Source organism: Bos grunniens, chromosome X (genome assembly GCF_055505025.1).
Source record: "Bos grunniens cultivar Pamir isolate PY7600 chromosome X, Bosgru_T2T1.0, whole genome shotgun sequence".
Taxonomy (NCBI): domain Eukaryota; kingdom Metazoa; phylum Chordata; class Mammalia; order Artiodactyla; family Bovidae; genus Bos; species Bos grunniens.
In genome coordinates, this window is record NC_141194.1 from 46266830 (window position 1) to 46293494 (window position 26665).

General features: G+C 38.1%; 2 protein-coding genes across 2 annotated transcripts in view; both read right to left on the bottom strand.

The window, feature by feature from the left end:
* Positions 1-26665, bottom strand: part of ASB12 (ankyrin repeat and SOCS box containing 12) — a 204223-nt gene that overhangs the window by 31008 nt on the left and 146550 nt on the right. The gene's annotated exons all lie outside the window — the stretch shown is intronic.
* Positions 10475-26665, bottom strand: part of MTMR8 (myotubularin related protein 8) — a 278922-nt gene continuing 262731 nt past the window's right edge. Inside the window, 2 exon segments of the mRNA XM_086390090.1 lie at positions 10475-12735; positions 15141-15267. Of these exon segments, the coding sequence (XP_086246216.1) occupies positions 12271-12735; positions 15141-15267 (592 nt within the window). The 3' untranslated portion in view covers positions 10475-12270.

Below are 26665 nucleotides of genomic sequence, written 5' to 3' on the forward strand. Positions count from 1 at the left end.
TTGAAGAGAAGTTTGATATAACTCTTACCCTTGCTTTGTTATAGGTATAGGAATTCTCCCTCTCTTGTTCCTTTCAAGAATTTGTCTTTGATCTTCTGCATTTTAAATATGATTTACGTATGTGTAGACTTTCCTGGTATTTATTCTTTTTGGTATTCTATGAGCTTCCTGGGTCTGTAGGTTGGTGTCTATCATTAATTTTCAGAAATTCTTAGTCATTATTGCTTCAAATATTGCTTGTCTTCCTCCTTTCCTCCCTCCTTTTCTTTCTTCCTCCCTTTTTTTTTCTTTCTTGTCTTTCTTCTTCTTCTATATTCCCCTTACACCCACGTCATACCTTATGTAACTTTCACAATTCTTGGTTATTCTGTTTTGTAATTTCCATTTTTAAAATCTCTTGGGATTTCAGTTTTGGAAGATTCTATTGATGTCTCTTCAAGTCACTGATTCTTTCCTTGGTTGTGTCCAATCTGTTGATGAACCAGTCAAAGGCACTCTTCATTTCTATTACATTATGCTTCATTTCCAAAACTTCTTTTTCATTCTTCCTCAGAGTTCCCATCTATCAACTTAAATTACCCATCTGTTCTTGCATGTTGTTCATTTCTTCTTTCTGTTGAAGAGCTTCATTTAAGAGTAGGTCCAACAAATTCTTTTATTTTGCCTTCATCTGAGGATGTCTTTTTCCTATGCATTCCTGAAGGATAGTTTCAATGAGTACAGCATTTCCAGTTGGCAATTTTTTTTTTTTTTTTTTTCCTTTCAGCAGTGGAAAAAATACCAACTCTTTTCTGGTTTTCACAGCTTCATATGAAAAATTCACTCTCACTTGAATTGGTAGCTCCTACAGATAATGTATCATTTCGCTCTGACTGTTCTCAATATTTTTTGTCTTTAGTTTTTAGAAGTTTAATTATTATGTGTCCTGGCATGGATTTCTTTGAGTTTATTCTTTTTTTTTTTTAATTTTATTTTTAAACTTTACAATATTGTATTAGTTTTGCCAAATATCGAAATGAATCTGCCACAGGTATACCTGCATTCCCCATCCTGAACCCTCCTCCCTCCTCCCTCCCCTGCCCTCCCTCTGGGTCGTCCCAGTGCACCAGCCCCAAGCATCCAGTACCGTGCATCGAACCTGGACTGGCGACTCGTTTCATACATGATATTATACATGTTTCAATGCTATTCTCCCACATCTCCCCACCCTCTCCCTCTTCCACAGAGTCCATAAGACTGATCTATACATTGGTGTCTCTTTTGCTGTCTCGTACACAGGGTTATTGTTACCATCTTTCTAAATTCCATATATATGTGTTAGTATACTGTATTGGTGTTTTTCTTTCTGGCTTACTTCACTCTGTATAATAGGTTCCAGTTTCATCCATCTCATTAGAACTGATTCAAATGTATTCTTTTTAATGGCTGAGTAATACTCCATTCTGTATATGTACCACTGCTTTCTTATCCATTCATCTGCTGATGGGCATCTAGGTTGCTTCCATGTCCTGGCTATTATAAACAGTGCTGAGATGAACATTGGGGTACACGTGTCTCTTTCCCTTCTGGTTTCCTCAGTGTGTATGCCCAGCAGTGGGATTGCTGGATCATAAGGCAGTTCTATTTCCAGTTTTTTAAGGAATCTCCACACTGTTCTCCATAGTGGCTGTACTAGTTTGCATTCCCACCAACAGTGTAAGAGGGTTCCCTTTTCTCCACACCCTCTCCAGCATTTATTGCTTGTAGACTTTTGGATCGCAGCCATTCTGACTGGCGTGAAATGGTACCTCATAGTGGTTTTGATTTGCATTTCTCTGATAATAAGTGATGTTGAGCATCTTTTCATGTGTTTGTTAGCCATCTGTATGTTCTCTCAGACATATGTCACAGCAGGATCCTCTATGACCCACCTCCCAGAATATTGGAAATAAAAGCAAAAATAAACAAATGGGACCTAATTAAACTTAAAAGCTTCTGCACAACAAAGGAAACTATTAGCAAGGTGAAAAGGCAGCCTTCAGAATGGGAGAAAATAATAGCAAATGAAGCAACGGACAAACAACTAATCTCAAAAATATACAAGCAACTCCTACAGCTCAACTCCAGAAAAATAAATGACCCAATCAAAAAATGGGCCAAAGAACTAAATAGACATTTCTCCAAAGAAGACATACAGATGGCTAACAAACACATGAGTTTATTCTATTTGGGGTTTGCTCAGTTGAAATCCTTAGGTTTGTACTTTTCACCAAATTTGGTGAAAGTTTTCAGCCATTACTGTTCCACATACTCTTTCAGCCCCATTCTTTCTACTTTCTTTCTCTGATTCCAAAGATATGAATGTTGGCTTAAAAAATGTTACACAGGCCCCTGAGGCTCTGCTTATTTATTTTTAAAGCCATTTTTACGTGTTTTTCAGATTTGGTAAATTATATTAACTTGTCCTTAAGTTCACAAATTTTATCCTGTTATATTAATTTTTTCATATATTCATGTTTTCTTTTGTTTCAAAATAATTTGCCTTTTTAATAGTACCTATGATGACAGTTTTAAAATCCTTTTCAGATAATCTGATTCATTTCAGTGTTGATGTCAGCTGTTTGTCTTTTCTTATTCAAATTGTGATTTTCCTGGCTTGGTATTATGAGTGACTTTCTGTTTTATCCTGAACATTTCAGTTTAGTATGTTAGGAGACTCTGGGTCCTATTTAAATCTTTTTTAGTAGGCAGTCACCTTAATTTTAGCATGCTGATTCTGGCCTACTTTTGTCAGCTGTGGTTACAATGGAAGTCTAGGCTTCAGAGCCTTTGTAGTGCTTTTTTCTTCCTGACTTATCTGGTATAATGAGTGTTACCAGTGCTTTCTGCTTGTGTTAGCTCAGAGAGTGGAAGGGCTTTCTCCAGGCCTGTTGCCCTGTGTCTCTCACTAGGGAATGGAAATTTCAGGTCTTCAAGGACAAAGAGGCTTCCCTGGCTGGTCCTTTATTTTTACAGTGTTCTCCCTGCCTGTGGAAATGGAGGGAGCTTCCTGGGATGAGCACTTGTTGTGGCAAGCAATCTCTTGTTGATACCTCCTGGCTACTACAGTGTCTCTCAGTGGGAAAGTCAGGGATGGAAAGCTCTTCACCTAGTTTATTATTATTAGTGGGGGATAGGGTCTTAATCAATCCCTCTTGCTGATTCTGCCATGCTCACCTGTCAGAGGGACTCTTTTTCAATCTGGGGGAGAAATGAGCCTTCCCAGGCTGCCCTTCTGTTCTTAAATTAGAGGTCAGGAAATAGCTAAGTTGGACTGCTTTCTTCTTTTGGGCTGTTACTCCAGTACTGGAGTCCCAAACCAGTTCTCTTACCACCTTTCAGAGTTTTCCTTTGGTTGGCTCTTGTGTTATTCACAGGGTTTAAAAGTTGTACTTAATTGGCAGGAGCAGTGATAAATGAGTCTACAACATCTTTTCTGGACCAGAAGTCCAATAAACAGGATTTTAGAGTACGGAATTCTGAAGAGAGACAAAATTTTAAGGCGGCCTTGGGTTCCAAGTAACTTACATACTCGTTTGGTGTCTTACACAGGATTTCAGTTATTTAAGCCACATGAAATACATTTAAAGCTCCTACCTCAAGGCCTGACACAGATGAGTCATTCAATAGGTATTTAATATCTTTCCCTAGAAATCATCTAGTTCAAATCACCTATTTTAAACACAAGACAACAGAGGCCTAGAGAAATGAAGAAGACTTTCAAATGTGCTGTGACTCACATATATCCCTTGTGACATTTTCCCCTTAAAGAATTGACATTGCCAATTCTTGATTATTTGGTTCCTTGCTTCTATGCAATAGCTTCTATGTGGTTCAGTTTGACAGGATTTGCCAGTTTATACATGAAAAACACCTCCAATGCTTTTGCAGTTACAACTTCCCTTGCTTTCCACAATCATAGTGTGAAACTTACAGGAAAGAGATTATTAGTATTTTGAAAATAAAAAAACATAGTAAGTTGAGGGGCTGAGACTTATCCAGAAGTGATTTCCCAACCAGGGCCTTCCATTGATACCTTTCCCCCTGTGAAACCAGATCTCTATGGGTGACAGGAGGCTGTGGAAATAGCTGATTTAAGGGGACTTGGCTTGCCATGTCCTCAGCTGCAACTAATGCAATGTTACCATGCGACTATACAGTGGATAAATTCCAAGTAAAAACTTATATTCCATATAATACCCTGATTTAGAGATCAAATTACCCTTAGATAATCTGTTGGTAAAAAATCCTGCCAGATAGATGAAATTATCCATTTGAACAGGTCATCTCAGGGAAGAGGATATGTTATATCAGAAAAGATGTTGAGGATTCCAATAGAGGGAAATAGGCTATATGTGAATGAACAAAATGTGTTGTCAGACAGTATGGTTTATGAGTTAAGTGGGTGTCAGTCTTGCTCTCCCAGCTCATCAAAGCTAGCTAGACTCTGCACTCCATAGTGCTGTCCAGAACCAGGCACCCTCTCTGATGCTTGTCTTATTTTAACATTTAACCTACCTGCAGATTTTGTCTTTATAATGAGGTTCATCCATTAAGGCTAGGTCAGTGTACCTTTCTTTTTTGAAGGTATGCCACTTTTCCTCTAATTTGTAACTATTACATGGTAACCTTACACACATAAAAAATTGAAGCTTTTAAATTCTAGGTCAAAAAACTGTTATCAAATATCTTTAAATTGGACACAAGTACAAAATTGGGCCAGTGAACAATTTGACACTGGATTAAAGAAATAACAGTGAATATTTTTACACATCACACACCCATACCCCACTGGTATGACACGTTCAAGATAACACACAATAGGAAATTTAAAGTCAATCATATACACTGTTGTACCTTATAAAGTTCAGACTTGAGCTGCTGTGATAGTCATTCTGTAAACCTGAGGCTAATGAAAAGTCAGGTTTTCAAGAACTTACACAGCCTGGGTTCTGATTTATATATCAGTTACATGACATTCATGCAGGTATATGGCTAATATTATCACACTACAGGTAACAGTGATCATATATTTGAATAGTACTTCTTTTTTAAAAAAAAAACTTTTATTTTGTATTGAGGTATAGCTGATTAACAATGTTGTGATAGTTTCAGGTGAATGGTGAAAGAATTCAACCATATATATTCATGTATCCATTCTCCCAAACTCCCCTCCCATCCAGGCTGCCACATAACACTGAGCAGAGTTCCATCTGCTATATACCATACAATAGGTCCTTATTGGTTATCCATTTTAAGTATAGCAGTGTATATGTGTCCATCCCAAACTCCCCAACTATCCCTTCCCTCCATCCTTCCCCACCAGCAACCGTAAGTTCATTCTCTAAGTCTGTGAATCTCTTTATGTTTTGTAAGTTCATTTGTCTCCCATTCCCTTACTTTCAGTTTGTAAGTGTCTGTAGGTCTGATATGGATCTCTTGTCTTGTTTTTGTATCCACCCATTCAGTCTATGTTGATGCATTCAATCTATTTACATTTAAGGTAATTATTGATATGTATGATCCTATTACCATTTTCTTAATTGTTTTGGGTTTATTTTTTGTAGGTCTTTTCCTTCTTGTGTGTTTTCTGCCTAAAGAAGTTCTATTAGCATTTTTTTATAAAGCTGGTTTGGTGTTGCTGAATTCTCTTAACTTTTGCTTGTCTGGAAGGCTTTTGATTTCTCTGTCAAATATGAACTAGAGTCTTACTGGGTAGAGTACTCTTGAGTGCCACAAAACAGAATATAGAATAAAGAATTTAAAGAAATAAAGACAGTCTAAAAGATCTTTGGGACAACATTAAATGTACCAATATTCACACTACAGGAGTCACGGAAGGAGAAGAGAGAAAGGATCTGAGAAAATATTTGAAGAAATAATAGCTGAAAACTTCCCTAACATGGGAAAGGAAATAGTCAATCAAGTCCAGGAAGTACAGAGAGTCCCAGGCAGAATAAACCCAAGGAGTAACATACCAAGACACAGTAAGCAAACTGACAAAAATTAAAGACATATTCTGTATGTCTGTTCCTCCATTGATGAATAGTACTTCTAAAGATGCCTGATTGATACAGTGAAAAGGACAGTTGCTTCACCATTTCTTTGGTTTGTATGTCTGGCTTAACATGTCCTAAATTTCTATGGCACTCAGTTGGACATTATCAAAGTTAGAGTACATGCATGTGTGCTAAGTCACTTCGGTCAAGTCCAACTCTTTGTAACCCTATGAACTTCCTGCCAGGCTCGTCTGTCCATGGGATTCTCCAGGCAAGAATACTGGAGTGGGTTGCTGTTCCCTTCTCCAGGGGATCTTCCTGACCCAAGGATTGAACCTGCATTTTCTGTGGCTCCTGCACTGCAGTAGGATTCTTTACCTTTGAGCCACCAGGAAAGCCCCATAGTTAAGAGGTCTAGAACTAAAGCAGCTTTTTATTCTTGGATAAATTCTCTTCATCTTAATGAATGCCCAAATAACCTGTTCAACCAGATGCTACTAAAGTTACAGTAAACACATACACATATACAAACTCTGAGTTACATTCTAAAAAACTGAATTTGTTATCTGTTCCTAAGCCTGATACACTGTTAACTAGAATATAGGACATGCTCTATTTCAAAACAAGGGGAAAAATTTAGGATACATGCTCTGTACCATCTATTGACATTTGCAAAATATGGAAACAACCCTGTCAGCAAATGTGAGGTTGGAGACATAGAAAGACTTTATGTGAACTGGTGTGGCCAACTGAATGTGAGGTGGGATCAGAGATGTGAGTCTTTGAACAGTGATCACCTAGTGACTTTGGTGTATATAGTTTCATCTGACTCTGGGAGAGGGCTGTCAAGTGGTGGTTTATCTACAAAGAGGCAAAGAAGGAACTCAGGACACATAAGCCTTGGAAGCATATTGATGGGAGAGGATACCACCTACCATCCTTTACCCTTTAAAAGAAAAGAAAACCCAGGACCACATACCCTAGAAGTGCAAATTGTTGAGACACAGAAAATACACAGAGCATTCTAAAGGAAAACAATTCTACCAGTGTAAAATATAACTTTAAAAGAAAATATGCCAGCCATAATACTAACTGGAAAAGAGGACCTAATTTGGACCTTATTGGAGCACATTCAATCTTAATTAATTGGCATGCTGGTCATCCTGGACTGCCATATGCTCCTTTTGATTAACTGGACAGATGTATTTCTGTATCTTCTCTTTCCTCCTCCTTTTCTTCTACCTTCTCCACAACTGGTATTCTATAAAGGCTAGTGTACAGCTCTCTAAGAGTCAAAGTCATGAAAATGGTTGAAAGGCAACAAAGCTTTGGAAGAGAAAGAGGCTTTTAGGTAACCCCCAAAGCTTTAGAAAATGCCCCAGCAAGACACATGGGCATAAATTAGATAGCTTTCAAAGAGTACTTGCCTTTTGTGAAGACAAGTCACAATCACAGAGCATGTAACACACTTCTACTTGCACTGACATCGAAAGGAGACATGGGCTGCTGTGATTGGTGATGAAATCAATACTTCTCATTTAAGAGGAAGGCAAAGACTGTCAAATGTCATAGCCAGGGAATTAGAGAAGACATGTTCTGTATGGCTTGAAAATCATTTTTTTTTTTTTTTTTTGGCCTTGAAAAAGCTTCTATTGCTGCCATCAAATGCTGTAAAAACAGAACTTCCTCCAAAAGGGCAACAAACTAAGAGTCCTTTATGACCCCAAATCTTTTCTCTTATCCTTTTCCTATTTGGTTTCATCTAACAGCTGTCATCTCTTTACATTATATTAAAAAAAGTAACCTCATAGGAAAAAATTTAAGGCTTAATCCATTTCTAACTTTTCTTTTGAAATGTCTATATAAAATGTCAGGTCTAGATTTGGCACTTAGAAGACAGTAACCAGATTTGGTTATAATCATATCTGCGTGTATCATACATAGAATTCTGGGAAGGAGAGGCCTGAGGGTGGGGGAATGATTTGGTACAACAGACATCATTAAATCATTTACTTTGGAAATTGAGAGAGAAAGTGAGAACAATCTTCCTAGGAAGAAACCAATCTGAAATATAATATTCCCCTTTTGAGACAACTTTATCTTTTCTCACACACCTGTTTTTTAAAAAAAAGCCACTTTATAAAATGTTCTCATAGAAAGATTTCCCAGTGGTATATCAACGCTTAATAGCATCAAGAAAAGGTGTTATGTGTTAATAAAAATCACTATGTAACAAAGATCTGATATAGTTATTAAACTTCTCTTTCTGCTAAATTCAGGCCAAGCTTAAATATTTACAAATTTTATTTGAAAACATCTCTTAAAAAGACTCTCATTCCTTCTTGTTCGAAGTGCTCAAGGAAAGATTTTACTTTCAGTGAAGTTTGAGGTGTGTCTCAGAAAAAAATATGCCGATGCATGTTAACAGGCATGACAACTATGTTGGTAGTAATTGAACACAGTTTCTAGGGTGACTTTCCAAAAGATATCTGTGCCTAATACATGTACCATAAGCTTTCTAGTCTTGCCAAATTAGTGCTAAATAAATCTTCATGCTTTCTTTCATACAGCAAACCCCAGCCTTAATTTTTTTCTTTAAAAACTTGGACTATTAACTGTTACTTAGGTTTGTTATTTAGGATTGTTTTACTTATTACCATGAGGAATCTGTTATTCTATAAACTAATAATTAATGAATTTTTAAAACAAAGTGTTCATGTAAAATCTGAGAATGGCCACACTCCCAGGCACAAAGACTGTTTCAGGCTTGGAAAAGATAAGCAGTGACCCCAGACCTGTGAAAACTGTATAGGAAACAGGCAGGTGTCAGGTTCATGCATAAGACAGTGGCAGGTGGTTAAATGCCTTCCTAATTAAACGGGCAGTCACACAAGAATGGAATTTTCTGCCCAGGGAACTGGAATGGTAGGGCAGTAGTGGAGGGAGTCACATTTCTGTAACAGCATAGATGCTATATGAGGATATGAAATTAAAGCCATTAATAGATGATCTTTTCTAGTACACTCAGTAACTTTCCTTCAGGACTCTCCCCTCTATTGCTAGGCTCTTAACTACAGATAGCTACTGGGTTTTTACCAGTGCATAAATATCTGGATTCTACTGAACATTTTTCCTTCCTTAGATTTTCAAATCCAACTGTAAAACAGTAGGTATTAGGTGTTGAGAGTAAATAGGGGATTTTTGCAAGGTTTTCCTTAGTTCTATGTATGTCATATGCAAGTAATATAGGACATATTAAGGAATAAACATAATAACCACCAAACAAGTTGACTGGAAACACTGTGTTTTTCTTCATCACTTCTCAGTTTAGAATTGTATTGAAAAAAACTCGTCACTAATAATTAATTTTGTTTTGGATCTAAGAAATAAAGTTTGGTACTGTGTACATCCTTGTACAGGTCTGTAGAAATAAATATGAGACTTTAACTTTTATAGGATTTGCAAAAGTTATTTGCCTTTTTCTTTTTTATAGAAAACTCTTAACACACTATTGGAAATATCATGCTAGTTAATGGACTATAAAATTCAGATTGAGATGTGGGAGAAAGTCTTTGGTATAAAGCAAAATCCAGAATAAACTCACTTGTGGCAGATGATTGGTATTGTCATTGTCTTTGACATCTTTCTTATTGTCAATGTCTTTGGCATCCTCCTTCACAGAGCCAGAGTTAGATGGAGCTTCCAGATCAAAATGACTTGCACAAATCCCATTTTTTTCAAGAAGTAACAAGTCAAATGACAACTGGCAACATCTGATGATTTATGTTATATAAGCCAAAGATCCCTGGGCTTCCCTGGTACCTCAGTCGGTAAAGAATCTGCCTGCAATGCAGGAGACCTAGGTTCGATCCCTGAGTTGGGAAGGTCCCCTGGAGGAGGGCATGGCAACCCACTCTAGTATATCTTGCCTGAAGAATCCCCATGGACAGAGGACCCTGGCAGGCAGCAGTCCATGGGGTCGCAAACAGTCAGATATGACTGAGCAATTAAGAACATAAGTGAAAGATCAACTAGTGGAAAGAGGGGGATAAGAGAAGATACGATAGGAAATCACATTGATGTTTTAACATTAAAGGAAGAAGGCAGCTATCAAGAAGAGGTAAGTAGAAAAATGGCTCCAATTTACATATAAAAAAAGACAACCAAAATGACTTAGAGTTCTTCTTCTAAGTAGGGCTATTTTTTTGTCCATAGTTTAGCTCTTCTCTGCTACTTCTAACACTTTGATTAAAAGGCCTACCTTTCTTATACTTTTCAATTTGTTAATGTGGTGTATTACATTGATTGATTTGCGGATATTGAAGAATCCTTGCATCCCTGGGATAAAGCCCACTTGGTCATGGTGTATGATCTTTTTAATGTGTTGTTGGATTCTGATTGCTAGAATTTTGTTAAGGATTTTTGCATCTATGTTCATCAGTGATATTGGCCTGTAGTTTTCTTTTTTTGTGGCATCTTTGTCAGGTTTTGGTATTAGGGTGATGGTGGTCTCATAGAATGAGTTTGGAAGTTTAACTTACTCTGCAATTTTCTGGAAGAGTTAGTAACTAATAAGGTGATCCTTTAGAGATATCTGTATTTACAAATGGATGTGATAGTAACAGAGATGGCTCTTTCACTAAGAATCTCAGGTTTTTTTTTTTTAGCTTAAACCAAATACATGGTATACAAAATAGACATCCTGGGTGAATATATGGATTCTACTGCCAAAGGAAATTCTGAAAGTGCTGACAATATATTGCATGACCCAAACTATGCAAGGCTTATCCTACTCCAACATGTGGAAGTGGGTAAACTATGACTGTATATCCAATAGGAAAGTGTACAGCAAGTGTATCAACCCCAAATTGGGGAAAGTTTAGTTTCCCCTTCCCCTGGAGTAGCTGGGCATGCTTTAAGAACAGACTTTTTTCAAAAGTCTACATTAGTACAAGATGTTAAGCCTACCAGATTTTAAAAGTAGTGCCAATTATGTCTAAAAATCCACAAACTAATGTGATCTCTAGGGAAGTAAAACCACGGATCTTCATAAAAATGCCTAAGAAGAGGGACTTCCCTGGCAGTCCAATGATTAAGATTCCATGGTTCTACTGCACAGGGAATGGGTTCAATCCCTGTACAGAGAACTAAGATTCCACAGGCCATGTGGTATGGCCAAAAAAAAAAAAAAAAAAAAAAAAACCAAGAAGAGTCCTATTTTAGGAAAACTTAGGTGGGCACACATGCCATGTATAAGCCAGGGTCTAAAGCACTAAGATTTTCAGTTGTCTCCTGAACTGATGTTGAAAATGCTATTGATCAACATTATTAATTCAGACCCCACTGTTTTGGAATTGATCATTTTAGAATGTAGTGGATTCAAGTTTATTGATGGGCTATCTATAAAAAAGGGAGTTGGCTAAGTGAGTATTATAAGACCTAGCTAGGGAACGAACTGGGAAAATTTTCCTTATATGTTCTAAATCACCAAGTACCCATGTACCATTTTGATTTATTCTCAGGCAAATGTTGGGGGTCTCTACTGGCAATAATGTGAGCTTACATTGTATGACTATATATATACCTTCAAGTAAAATTTTCTTTCAAGTCATTCTGCAATTCAGTTACCTTTGCACATACCATCCCTTCAGCAGGGTCTTAATTCTTCAGTATGACAATATTTCTACTTGTTCTTGTGCTAGAATAGTAAGGGTGGAAAAGTAAGGGAGACTGACCTTTAAGGAAAATGGAATAATGGAACCAATCTAATATCTCAACTGAAAAGCAAGATATTTTTAAAGTTAAATCCCATTCTAGAACTATAATGTATTCTTTCTTTTGCCTATATTCTAGGCTGCTTGACATACATATGTTGTTTGTTCTTGTTGTTTAGTTGCTAAGTCATGTCTGACTCTTGCGACCCTATGTTCTGGAGCCCATCAGGCTCCTTTGTCCATGGGATTTCTCAGGCAAGAATACTGGAGTGGGTTGCCATTTCCTTCTCCAGAGGATCTTCCCAATCCAGGGATCGAACCCATGTCTCCTGCATCGGCAGGTGGATTCATTACCACTGAGCCACCAGGGAAGCCCTGAGGTACATACACTGATTGCTTAACTAGTTAAGGCCCTAAATCCCCTTCTAGAATCTTAAGCCTCAGCCATTTAATCCAGTTAGAAAAGCAGCAAAGCCTTTTTGAGACAAGGATCATTGTGGGTGTTGTAGGTACAACTAACATGGAAACAGATGAATAGCTCACTGTTGCTTAGAGAAGCCTGTCTTGGTGCTGGCCTTAGATAGCCCTATGTCTTCAGAGATGCCCATGATCCCAGAGAAGCTCATGGTCTCAGAAATGCTGGTGTCTTCATAGAAGCCCATAGTCTCAGTGGTGCCCATGTTGTCAGAGATGCCCAAGAACCCAGAGATGCCTGTGTCTCCAGAGAAGCCCACATCCCTAGAAATGTTTATGGCCCTAAGGTTGCCCATGATCCCATAATAGTCATGGTGGAGGTCTGCACACTGACTTTTTACTTGATCCATCTGAACTAGAGGGCCTCCTTCTCTAGAAAGAGTGCCATTCTCCATCAAGGTATTCAGGTCTCCATTGGTACCCATAAAACAGACAGGATTTGTCAAAGGAGTTCCCAGGTGCTGAGATAATAAATGCCCTAATTGAGAGCAGGTACAGACTTCTGGTGGCTCATCATGGGCTTTCAGTTTCTGTCATGGGAGCAAGGAATGGTTGAAAAGAATTAGAAACTGGAATAAAACTAGGCAAATATCATACTGACATATAGGGATCCTGTCAGCTGTCACTTATATGGTAGCCAATGACTTTTTGCCCCCTCCTCATCCTCAAATATCTTTTATTCATCACTTAACATAGTGCTTTAAAAGCCCTACCACTAAATATCCTCAAAGGTCTTGTATCTATAAAAGTTCCCTTTTCTGATAAATGCTATTTTATTACTGAGAACAGGGAGGGCAAGGGAAAGGATCACTAACATTTATTGATTACTTCCATGTGCCAACCACTATAGTATTTCATTTTATGCTTAAGTCCTATTAGTTAAGTATTAGCTATATTTTACAGATGAGGAAACTGAGGTTCAGAGAATTTAAATAAGTTCACCCAAATTCACACATTTAAGAAGTGGCAGAGCTGGGATCTGACCCTGCCTCCACTTAATGCCAAAGTCTATGACCTGTCTACTACTTCATGCTGTCTCCAATGGATATTTTCACTTTCAGGGATAACATAATGATTCACTGATATTTTACAACAGTGATTCTTAGCTTTCTTGGGAGGTCACTGATACCTTTGAAAATCTGGAGAAAAGGATGAACCTTCTTCTCAGAAAATCACATGCAGGAATAAATGAGTGAATGAGATGGCACACAAACAGTTTTTAGGGATAATTTCAGGGGTTTCACAGATCCCTTGAAGGTCATCTGTGGATGTCTATGGGTTTATGGACTCCAGTTAAGAGCTCCTGCCTTAGGGATAAGCATACCATCCTTATTTTCCTGGAACTCACAAAATTATACACACACACATACACACACATATACAGTGATAACACTTGGAGAAAGAAACTGACTGCATAGGTGGCTGGGAGAGTTTTTTAAACATTTCATTTTGTACACTTTTGTATTGTGCATATTCTAACTTTATATTTGTATTGCCTTTTAAAAAACATCAACAGGGTATCTGTAATATAATATGGGCTGCTTTTGTTTTTCTTCTCTGTATTAAAAAAGGAATGTTAATAATAGTTATTGTCTTTTTTGCTTTCTTTTTCTTTAATTGGAGGATAATTGCTTTAAAATATTGTATTGGTTATTTTAAAAGGAAGCCTTACTTACTTTTTAACTTTAGAATCAGAGAGTGATATGATTCTATTAACAGAATGAATCTGATTCTCTTAGGAATTAAACAGGAATAAATAAAAGGGCTAGGTTTATAAAAGGGGAACTGCTCTGGAGACCCTGTGGAGAAGGTTGCTAAAAGGTAAAAGAGGAGTCAGGAGAAAGGTTCCTTACTTCTCAATTCTGCCTAGGGCTTCTTTCCTGGGACTGCTTGTTTCCTTTATTTCCTGATTTTAAGTCATATTTCAGTTTTCTTCCTTCCCCTCCCTCTTCTTCATCTTTTTTTTTTTTTTTTAATGGAACTAAGTAACTGACTGTTGCTTTTCAAGAGGACATTCAAAAGTTTAAGATCTGATGCAACCACAATACATTTATTTAAAAAATAAAAGGATATTTGTTTACTTACAGGGAGCAGCAGAAATGCTATGACTTATCTGGTGGAAAGGAGGTTCACACCCAGTTCCTAAGCAGCACACCCTTTCTAAGAATTCTTTTCTAAGAAGTATCCCTCCCCTTTATTTCAAACATACCCTAGGGACCTCTGGATTCCAGAAGCAGCTCAGCATTTTCCATTTTTTTTTTTTTTGGAAAAGAAATCCCTGTTGACTTGTTCAACTCTAATTAAAAACAAGTGTGTGACTTTGGTTTTTTTGGTATCATAAAGGAAATCAACACATAATCATATCCTAAAGCAAAAGAACCATTCAATGAACAAAGTTTATCATATGCATGGGAAAGAAATCAGATTTTTTAAAAGGTTTTGATTGTTGGAAATAGCAATGCCATTGTTCTCATTAGTACACCCAAGAAGTTATACTTATTTTCTTGATGGATAACAAATACCTGCATTATTTCCCTGAAACTCCCTCTTGCTCCTCCTCATAATTCCATCCAGATCCAAAAAGGGAACAAATTGGCTTAACTATCTGACTGTGATATTTACCATTTAATATGGGAGGTTACGGAGAAGGCAATGGCAACCCACTCCAGTACTCTTGCCTGGAAAATCGCATGGCCGGAGGAGCCTGGTAGGCTGCAGTCCATGGGGTCGCACAGAGTCAGACATGACTGAAGCGACTTAGCAGCAGCATGGGAGGTTAAAAAAAAAAGAAGAGCTGTGCATCACAGGATGCTTGCAAAGCAGAGAGGATAACAAGCCAGCCAGGTAGCTTCTCACAAGTACCAAATCAATTCCAAGTGAGTTAGGACTACTCAGAAGGTGTAAGAGATTCTCTTTTTGAGATTCAACTTTTCACCTTTTCTAGTTTGTGCACATCTGCCTCCAGCATTGATCACTGCTTCTTAATTTCCAGGAGGCTCTCTAGCATACTCTGCTTGGGCTGCAACCCTTTGTCAAAGCGGTTATACATCCCACACCAGAACCTTGAATAAACAAAAAGAAAAAAAAAAAAGTGGGTTAGTTTAGCTAGAGAAATAGATTATTTATGTTTTGTTCATGTCAAGAAAATATCAGCTTGGTAGGTAGGCAGATCTCAAAAGTAAGGTAACATGATAACATTAAAAACATAGGACATGCTCATAATTTAAAAGTAATGTTCTTAGCAGAAAGATCTCTGCTGAAGACAGGCCACCTAAAGTTGTACTGAGCTCATAGCCACCTCTAACACACACCCCTTGACATACCCTGCCTACCCCAAAGAATAAGACCCAGCTCCACCCACTAGTGGGCAGGCACAAGCCCCAGAATCAACCTCATCCACCAGAGAGCAGACACTAAAAGAAAGAAGAGCTATAGTCCTGCAAGCATACAGAAAGGAAACTACAAACACAGAATATCAGGCAAAATGAGATGGCAAAGAAGTATGTTCCAGACGAAGGAACAAGATAAAACTGCAGAAAAACAACTAGGTCAGGTGGAGGTAGACAATCTACCTAAAATAATTCAGAGTAATGATAGTAAAAGTGTTTCAAAATCTTGGAAAAGGAATGGAAGTAGACTGAGAAGATAAAAGAAATATTTAACAAAGAGCTATAAGATTTAAAGAACAGAGATAAATAATACAATTACTGGGATGAAAAAATATACTAGAAGGAATCAATGGCATAATAAATGAGGTAGAAGAGCTAATGAATGAGCTAGAAAACATTGTGGTGGAAATCACTGCCATGAAACAGAATAAAGAAAAAAAAATGAAAACAAATGAGAACAGTCTCAGAGACCTTTGGGACAATGTTAAAAGCACCAATATTTACATTATAGGAGTCCTAGGAGGAGAAGAAAGAGAAAAAGAGTCTTAGAAAATATTTGAATAGATAATAGCCAAAAACTTCTCTACCATGAGAAAAGAAACACTCACTCAAGTCCAGGAAGTACAGAGTACCATATGGGATAAACACAAGGAGGAACATGCTGAGACACATATTAATCAAACTGACAAATTAAAAACAAAAAGAAAATATTGAAAGCAACAAGGGAAAAGCAACAGACAACATACATATATACAGCTGATTTTTAAGTAGAAACTGCAGGCCAGAAGCTTGTGGTATGATATATGTAAAGTGATGAAAGGGAAAAACTTCCAAACAAGAATATTCTACCTGGCAAGGCTCTTATTCAGATTTGACAGAGAAATCAAAACCTTTGCAGACAACCAAAGCTAAGAGAATTCAACATCACCAAAAAAGCTTTACAACAGATGATAAAGGAACTTCTCTAGGAAGAAATGAAAAGTCCACAACTAAGACAATAAAATTATAAATGGGAAGGCTCAGTGGTAAAGGCAAACATGAATCTGGTAAAGTTGTAGGATACAAAATTAATACATAGAAGTCTCTTCCATTCATATACACTAACAATGAAAGATCAGAAAGAGAAATTAAGGAAACAATCACATTTATCATCACATCAAAAAGAATGAAATACCTGGGAGGAAACCTACTTAAGGAGGGAAAAGTACTCTGAAAACTATATGACAATGATGAAAGAAATTGAAGATGACATAGACAGATGGATAGATATGCCATGTTCTTGGGATTGGAGGAATTAAAATTGTGAAAATGACTATACTACCCAAGGCAATCTACAGATTCAAAACAATCCCTTCAAATTACCAATGGCATTTTTCAGAGAGCTACAACAAATTTTTAAAATTTGTATGTAAACATAGAAGACTCCAAATAGCCAAAGAAATCCTGAAATAAACACAGCTGGAGGAATCAGGCTCCCTGACTTCAGACTATACTATGAAGCTACAGTAATCAAGACAGTATGGATCATATTGGCACAAAAACAGAAATATTGATCAGTGGAACAGGATAGAAAACCCAGAGATAAATCCACACACCTATGGTCCACATAACTTTGATAATGAAGCAAGAATATACAATGGAGAAAAGGCAGTCTCTTCAATAAGTGGTGCTGTGAAAACTGGACAGCTACATTTAAAAGAATGGAATGAGAACTTTCTCTAACACTATACACAAAAATTAAACTCAAAGTGGATCAAAGACCTAAATTTAAGGCCAGACATTATAAAATAAGAGAAAAACATAGGGAGAACACTCTGACATGAGGTTAGCTCAAGATGGTGGAATAGAAGGAGATGAGAAGATGGTGGAATAGAAGGAGATGAGCTCACACCTTTTTATGAGAACACCAAAATCACAACTATAAACAACCAGCAGCAACAACAACAAACAAATAAACAAATATTGCAACCTATGAAAAAAGATACCCTACATCTGAAGACAAAGAAGTCACACGGAGATGGTAGGAGGGGTGCAATCACAATAAAATCAAATCTCATTCCTGCTGGGTGAGCAACCCACAAACTGCCAAACAATTATAGCACAGAAGATCTCTCACAGGAGTGAAATTTCTGAGCCCAACATCAGACTTCCCAGTATGATGGTCTGGCACTGGGAGAATCCCCCAGAAGATCTGATTCTGAGGGACACTGGGATTTGATCAAGGAATTCCGCAGGACTGGGGGAAACAAACTCCACTCTTGGAGGGTGCACAAATGTTCTTGTGTGTACCAGGACACAGGAGAAAATAAGTAGTGACCATATAAGTGACTGGGCCAGACCTACCTGCTAATATTAGAGGATCTCCTGTGGAGGCAGGGGTGGCTGTGGCTCACTCTAGGGACAAAGACACTGGCAGCAGCAGTTCTGGGGAGCACTCATTGGTATGAGCACTCCTGAACATTAGCTTCACCAAACAGCCTGTAGGCTCCAGTGCTAGAATGCTTCAGGCCAAACAACCAACAGGGCAAGAACACAGGCTCACCCATCAGCAGAGAAGTAGCTTAAAGCCTTCCTGAGCACAGCCCTGCAAATCAGAGAGACAAGACCCAGCTCTCCACACCTCTGGGCAGGAACCAGAATATCAAAGCAATATTTTTTTATTTACCTCCTAGAGTAATGAAGATGAAAACAAAAAGTTTTAAAATGGGACTAATTAAAATTAAAAGCTTTTGTACAGCAAAGGAAACCATAAACAAAATGAAAAGGCAACATACAGAATGGGAGTAAATCTTTGTGAGTGACAAGGGATTAATCTCCAAAATATACAAAGAGCTCATGCAGTTCTATGTCACAAAAACAAACAACCCAGTTAAAAAATGGACAGAAGATCTAAATAGACATTTTTTTCAAATAAGACATATACATAGCCAAAAAGTATGTGAAAAAATGCTCAACATCACTAATTATCAGAGAAATGCCAATCAAAACTACAACGAAGTATCCCCTCACACTGGTCAGAATGGCCATTATTAAAAAGTCTATAAACAACTAATGCTAGAGAGAGTGGGAAGAAAGGGTGCCCTCCTACAGTGTTGATGGAATGTACTGATAAGTTGGAACAACCAGTATGGAGACCAGTATGGAGGTTCATGAAAAAAATTAAATACAGATGTACCATATGATCCAGAAATCCTACTCTCTCTCTCTCTCTATGTATGTATGTATGTATGTATATATATATATATATATATATATATATATATCTCCAGAGAAAAACACAATTTGAAAAGATACATGCACAGCAATGTTCATTGCAGTGCTATTTACAAAAGTGAAGACATGGAAGCAACCTAAATATCCATTGACAGAGGAATGGATAAAGACATGGTACATATATACAATGGAATATTACTCAGCCATAGAAAGAACAAAATGATGCCACTTGCAGCAACATGGCATAGACCTAGAGATTATCATATTAAGTGAAGTCAGGCAAATACAAATATCATATGAAATCATGCAAGAGCTTCCCAGGTGGCTCAGAAGGTAAAGAAACTGCCTTCAATGCAGGAACCCCAGGTTAAATCCCTGGGTTGGGAAGAACCCCTGGAGAAGGAAATGGCAACCCACTCTAGTGTTCTTGCCTGGAAAATTCCACATACAGAAGAGCCTGGCATTGGGCTACAGTCCATGGGGTTGCAAAGAGTTGGACACAACTGGGCAACTAAAATTAACTCACAGATCTCATATTTCAAAAACAAATCAAGGTTACCTAAGGGGAAACATGTAAGGGGAGGGATAAATTACGATCCTGGGATTAACATACATAAACAACTATATATAAAATAGGTAACCAACAACAACCTACTGCACAGCACAGGAAACTGTACTCAATATTCTTTAATAATCTATATGAGGGAAGAATCTGAAAAATAAAAAAAATATATGCGTATGCATAACTGAACCACTATGCTGTATACCTGAAACCAATACAACACTGTAAACTAACTATAATTTAAAAAAGGACCTGAATAGACAATTTTTACAAATAAGAGATACATATGGACAATAAGCATACAAAGATATCATCACTAATCATTAGGGTATCACATGCTATCAGGGTAATATTCAAAATCCTTAAAGATAGGCTTCAGCAGTATGTGAACAAAGAACTTTCAGATGTACAAGCTGGATTTAGAGAAGGCAAAGGAATCAGAAATCAAATTGCCAACATCCACCGGATCAAAGCAAAAGCGAGGGAATTCCAGAAAAACATCTACTTCTGCTTCATTGACTAAGTGAAAGCCTTTGACTGCATGGATCACAGCAAACTCTGGAAAATTCTTAAAGAGATAGGAATAGCAGGTCACCTTACCTGTCTCCTGAGAAATCTGTATGCAGGTCAAGAAGCAACAGTTAGAACTGGACATGGAACAACAGATTGGTTCAAAATTGGGAAAGGAATACGTCAAGGCCATATATTATCTTGGGCTCCAAAATCATTGCAGATGGTGACTGCAGCCACGAAATTAAAAGACATTTGCTCCTTGGAAGGAAAGCTATGACAAACCTAGACAGTGTATTAAAAAGCAGAGACATCACTGCTGACAAAGGTCCCTACAGTCAAAGCTATGGTTTTTCCAGTAGTCATGTATGTTTGTGAGAGTTGGACCATAGAGAAGGCTGAGTGCCAAAAAATTGATGCTTTTGAACTGTGGTGTTGGAATCCCTTGGACTGCAAGGAGATCAAACCAGTCAATCCTAAAGGAAATCAACCCTGAATATTCAGTGGAAGGACTGATGCTGAAGTTGAAACTCCAATAATTTGGCCACCTGATGCAAAGAGCTGACTCATTGGAAAAGACCTTGATGCTGGGAAAGACTGAGGGCAGGAGGAGAAGGGGGAAACCGGATAAGATGGTTGGATGGCATCACCGACTCAATGGACTTGAGTTTGAGGAAAGTTCAGGAAATAGTGAAAGACAGGGATGTCTGGCATGGTGCAGTCCATGAAGTCGCAAAGAGTTGGACATGACTTAGTGACTGAAACACAGCAACCCATTAAGTAAATGGAAACTAAAACTATGACATATCATTCATACCCATTAGAATGGCTAGTATTTCAAAACAAGCAAACAAACAAAATATTGGCAAAAATGTGGAGAAATTGGAACTGTTTGTGTCATGGTACAGCTTCTATGGAAAACACAATGGTTATTCCTCAAAAAAATTAAAAATAGATTTACCATATGATCCATTAATTCTACTTTTCAGTATATATCCAAAAGAATTTGAAAAGAGGGCCTCGAAAATAAGCCAATGTTCATAGAAGCATTAATTTCAAGAACCAAAAGGTAGAAGTTATACAGTTGTTTATATACAGGTGAATGAATAAACACAATGTGATATGCAATCAATGAAATTAATTCTACTTTTCAGTATATATCCAAAAGAATTTGAAAAGAGGGCCTCAAAAATAAGCCAGTGTTCACAGAAGCATTAATTTCAAAAACCAAAAGGTAGAAGTTATACAGTTGTTTATATACAGGTGAATGAATAAACACAATGTGATATGCAATCAATGAAATATTACTCAGCCTTAAAAGAGAATGAAAATTCTGACAGAAGTTTCACGTGGATGAACCTTGAAGACATCATACTAAGTGAAACAAACCGGGCATGAAAGAACATATAATATATGGTTCCACTCATATGAGGTATGTAGAGTGTTCAGATTCATAGAGACAGAAAGTAGAATGGTAGTTGTTAGGGGATGGAGTGAGAGGGAAATAGAAAACTTAATGGGTACAGATTCAGTTTCATAACATGAAAAATTTCTGGAGACTGATTGAACAATTCAGATATACTTAACATTACTAAAGTGTACACTTAAAAATGATCATTGTGCTAAGTCACTTTAGTTGTGTCCGACTCTGTGTGACCCCATGGTCTGTAGACCACCAGGCTCCTCTGTCCATGGGATTCTCCAGGCATGAATACCAGAGTGAGTTGCCATTTTCTTCTCCAGGGGATCTTCCTGACCTAGGGATCAAACTTGCATCTAGTACATCGCCTGCACTGGCAACTGGGTTCTTTACTAGTGCTACCTTGGAAACCCCTAAAAATGGTTAAGATGGTAAATTTTGTGCTATGTGTATTTTACCAATTTTAAAAAGGAATAGTAAAGAGTAATCCCCCAAAAGCTGTATCCAGTTTCCTCAATGGATAACTGTAGTATAATATCACAACTAGGCTAATATGATATATTCAAGATAACAATTCCTTTATAAGGAATATTGCTACTGTACTTTTATAGCCACACACAGCTCTGTACCTTCTATCCCTCAACTTTGTCCTTAACCCTTGGTAATCATTATCCTAACCATTTACTATTAATTTTGCCTTTCAAGAAATTTATATAAATGGATACATAAAGTATGTAATATTTTGAGATTAGCTTTAAAATTTAACCCCAATTCTCTGCAAGGTGTTGCATGTATCAATAGTTCATTCTTTACTGCTGAGTAATAATCACTGGCATTGATGTACCAGTTTGTTTACATATGAACAATTTAATTATTGAAGGAAACTTGGGTTGTTTTAAGTTTTTGGCTATTTTGTATAACACTGCTATGAACACTAGTGTATAGGTTTCTTGTGAACAAAATTTTTTATTTGTTTGGGATATATGTCCAGAAGTGCAATTAGTGCAAATGTTAGATCAAATGGTAGTTGCATGTTTAGCTTTTTAGGAAATTTAAAAACTGATTTCCACAGTGATTATACTATTATAGATTGCTGTTATATAAATGAGCCAAAAAAGGCCTCTGCATATGGCTCTATATAGTTTACTTCTTAATAGAAGGCTGGGACCTGTTAGCTGCAAAGCCCATCAGTGCCAAACTCAAAATTTTACCCATCCAGTCATTTTCAACATAGCCCAAATAAGCAGTTTTTAGTTATTTAATGCCTACTTGCTTTGCATACCCTGAAAAAGTACACTCAGTATCCGCAAGCCATAAAGAAGATGAATTTCTGTACAGTAACTGAACAGGTGCTTCTGAGCTCAACTAGCTATGTGTTGAGTTCTGCCAGAGGGAGCTTCTCACCAGAACACTGCCTAAAGATGAGGTTGAAGATTAAACTTCTGGGGGAGATGAAATGGAAGGTAGGACCCTATGAAGTTTCCACTAGAGGGAAAGGCAACACAGTACCATCATGATAGTGATGAGGATAACTTACCCTGTTTTCCTGGTAACCGATTGCAAAAGTAAGAGATATTGAAACAGCAAAAGGGGAGGGGCAAAAAGGAGGGGCCGGATCTCAGTTGGATAAAGAGATATGTCATCTCTTTTCCCCTGAGGCCTCAGGTCAGTTGAGTCTCTCAGTAGCATACTTCTCAGTACATACTCAGTAGCACACTTCGTGACACCATGGACTACAGAAAGCCAGGCTTCCCTGTCCATCACCAACTCCCAAAGCTTGCTCAAACTCATGTCCATCGAGTTGGTGATGCCATCCAACCATCTCATCCTCTGTTGTTCCCTTCTCCTCCTGTGTTCAATCTTTCCCAGCATCAGGGTCTTATCCAATGAGTCCATTCTTCGCATCAGGAAGCCAGAGTGTTGGAGCTTCAGCTTCAGCATCAGTCCTTCCAATGAATATTCAGGACTGATTTCCTTTAGGATGGACTGATTGGATCTCCTTGAAGTCCAAGCGACTCTCAAGAGTCTTCTCCAACACCGCAGTTCAAAAGGATCAATTCTTTGGTGCTCAGCTTTCTTTATGGTCCAACTCTCACATCCATAGAAGAGTCCTAAAAAAACATAGCATTGACTGATGGACATTTGTTGGCAAAGTAATATCTCTGCTTTTTAATATGCTGTCTACGTTTGTCATAACTTTTCTTCCAAAGAGCAGCTTCTTGTAATTTCATGGCTGCAGTCACCATCTGCAGTGATTTCGGAGCCCAAGAAAATAATGTCTGTCACTCTTTCCATTGTTTCCCCATCTATTTGCCATGGAAGTGATAGGGCCAGATGCCATGATCTTTGTTTTTTGAATGCTGAATTTTAAGCCAACTTTTTCACTCTCACCTTTCACTGTCATCAAGGGCCTCTTTAGCTCCTTTTCAATTTTCTGCTATAAGAATGGTATCATCTGCATATCTGAGGTTATTGATATTTCTCCCAGCAATCTTGATTCCAGCTTGTGCTTCATCCAGCCTGGCATTTCGCATGATGTACTCTTCATATAAGTTAAATAAGCAGGGTGAGAACATACAGACTTGATGTACGCCTTTCCTGATTTGGAACAAGTCTGTTGTTCCATCTCCAGTTCTAACTGTTGCTTCTTGACCTGCATACAGATTTCTCAGGAGTCAGGTCAGGTGGTCTGATATTCCCATGTCTTTAATAATTTTCCATAGTTTGTTGTGATCCACATATTCAATGCTTTGGCATAGTCAATAAAGCAGAAGTAGATGTCTTTCTGGAACTCTCTTGCTTTTTCTATGATCAAACTTGATGTTGGCAATATGATCTCTGGTTCCTCTGCCTTTTCTAAATCCAGCTTGAACATCTGGAAGTTCTCAGTCCATGTACTGTTGAAGCCTGGCTTGGAGAATCTGGGGCATTACTTTGCTAGCGTGTGAGATGAGTGCAATTGTGTGGTAGTTTGAACATTCTCTGGCATTACCTATCTTTGGTATTGGATGCAAACTGACCATTTCCAATCCTGTGGCCACTGCTGAGTTTTTCAAATTTGCTGGCATATTGAGTGCAGCACTTTAACAGCAGCATATTTTAAGGTTTGAAATAGCTCTCCTGGAATTCCATCATCTCCACTGGCTTTTCTCGTAGTGATGCTTCCTACTGCTACTGCTAAGTCGCTTCAGTGGTGTCCAACTCTGTGCGACCCCATAGACGGCAGCCTGCCAGGCCCCACCGTCCCTGGGATTCTCCAGGCAAGAACACTGGAGTGGGTTGCCATTTCCTCCTCCAATACATGAAAGTGAAAAGTGAAAGTGAAGTCGCTCAGTCGTGTCCAACTCTTAGCGACCCCATGGATTGCAGCCTACCAGGCTCCTCCATCCATGGGATTTTCCAGGCAAGAGTACTGGAGTGGGGTACCATTGCCTTCTCCCGATGCTTCCTAAGGCCCACTTGATTTGAACATTTCAGTATGTATAGCTCTAGGTGAGTGATCACACCATTGTGGTTATCTGGGTCATGAAGATCTTTTTTGTACAGTTCCGTGTATTCTTGCCACCTCTTCTTAATATCTTCTGCTTCTGTTAGGTCCATATCATTTCTGTCCTTTATTGTGCCTATGTTTGCATGAAATGGTCCCTTGGTATCTCTAATTTTTTTTGACGAGATCTCTAGTCTTCCCCATTCTATTGTTTTCCTGTATTACTTTGCAGTAATCACTGAGGAAGGTTTTCTTATCTCTCCTTGCTATTCTTTGAAACTCTGCATTCAAGTGGGTATATCTTTCCTTTTCTCCTTTGCCTTTTGTGTCTCTTCTTTTCTCAGATATTTGTAAGGCCTCAACAGACAACCATTTTTCCTTTTTGCACTTCTTTTTCTTGGGGATAGTCTTCATCACTGCCTCCTGTACATTGTCATGAACCTTCATCCATAGTTTTTCTGGTACTCTGTTTATTAGATCTTATCCCTTGAATCTGTTACTTTCACTGCATAATTGTAACGGATTTGATTTAGGTCATACCTGAATGGTCTAGTGGTTTTGCCTACTTTCTTTAAGTCTGAATTTGGCAGTAAGGAGTTCATGATCTGAGCCACAGTCAGCTCCCAGCCTTGTTTTTGCTGACGCTATAGAGCTTCTCCATCTTCAGCTAAAAAGAATATAATCAATCTGATTTAGGTATTGACTATCTGGTCATGTCCATGTGTGGAGTCGTCTCTTGTGTTGTTGGAAGAGGGTGTTTGCTATGACCAGTGTGTTCTCTTCACAAAATTCTGTTAGCCTTTGCCCTGCTTCAGTTTTTACTCTAAGGCCACACCTGCCTGCTACTCCAGGTATCTCTTGACTTCCTACTTTTGCATTCCAGTCCACTATGATGAAAAGGACTTTTTTTTTTTTTGGTGTTAGTTCTAGAAGACCTCATAGGTCATCATAGATTTATTCAACTTCAGATTATTTGGCATTACTGGCTGGGAAATAGACTCGAATTTCTATGATATTGAATGATTTGCCTTGGAAAGAACAGAGATCATTCTGTCGTTTTTGAGATTGCATCCAAAATACTGCATGTCAGACTCTTTTGTTGACTATGAGGGCTACTCCATTTCTTCTAAGGGATTCTTGCCCACTATAGTAGATATAATGGTCATCTGAATTAAATTCACCCACTCCAATCCATTTTAGTTCACTGATTCCTAAATTGTTAATGACCACTTCCAATTTGCCTTGATTAATGGACCTAACATTCCAGATTCCTATGCAATATTGTTCTTTACGGCATCGGACTTTACTTCCATCATCAGTCACACTGACAACTGGGTATTGTTTTCCCTTTGGCGCCATCTCTTCATTCTTTCTGGAGTCATTTGTCCACTCTTCTCCAGTACCATATTGAGCACCTACAGACGGGGGCAGTTCTTATATCAGTGTCCTATCTTTTTCCTTTTCATACTGTTCATGGGGTTTGCAACCCAGGAATACTGAAGTGGTTTGCCATTCCCTTCTCCAGTGGAGCACGTTTTGTCAGAACTCTCCACCATGACCCGTCCATCTTTGGTGGCCCTACACGGAATGGCTCATACTTTCGTTAAGTTAGAGAAGGCTGTGATCCACGTGATCAGTTTGGTCAGTTTTCTATGACTGTGGTTTTCATTGTGTCTGCCCTTTGATGGATAAGGGTAAGAGGCTTGTTGAAGCTTCCTGATGGGAGACACTGATTGTAGGGAAGCTGGATTTAGAAAAGGCAGAGGAACCAGAGACCAAATTGCCAACATCTGCTGGATCATCAAAAAAGCAAGAGAATTTCAGAAAAACATCTATTTCTGTTTTATTGACTATGCCAAAGGCTTTGACTGTGTGGATC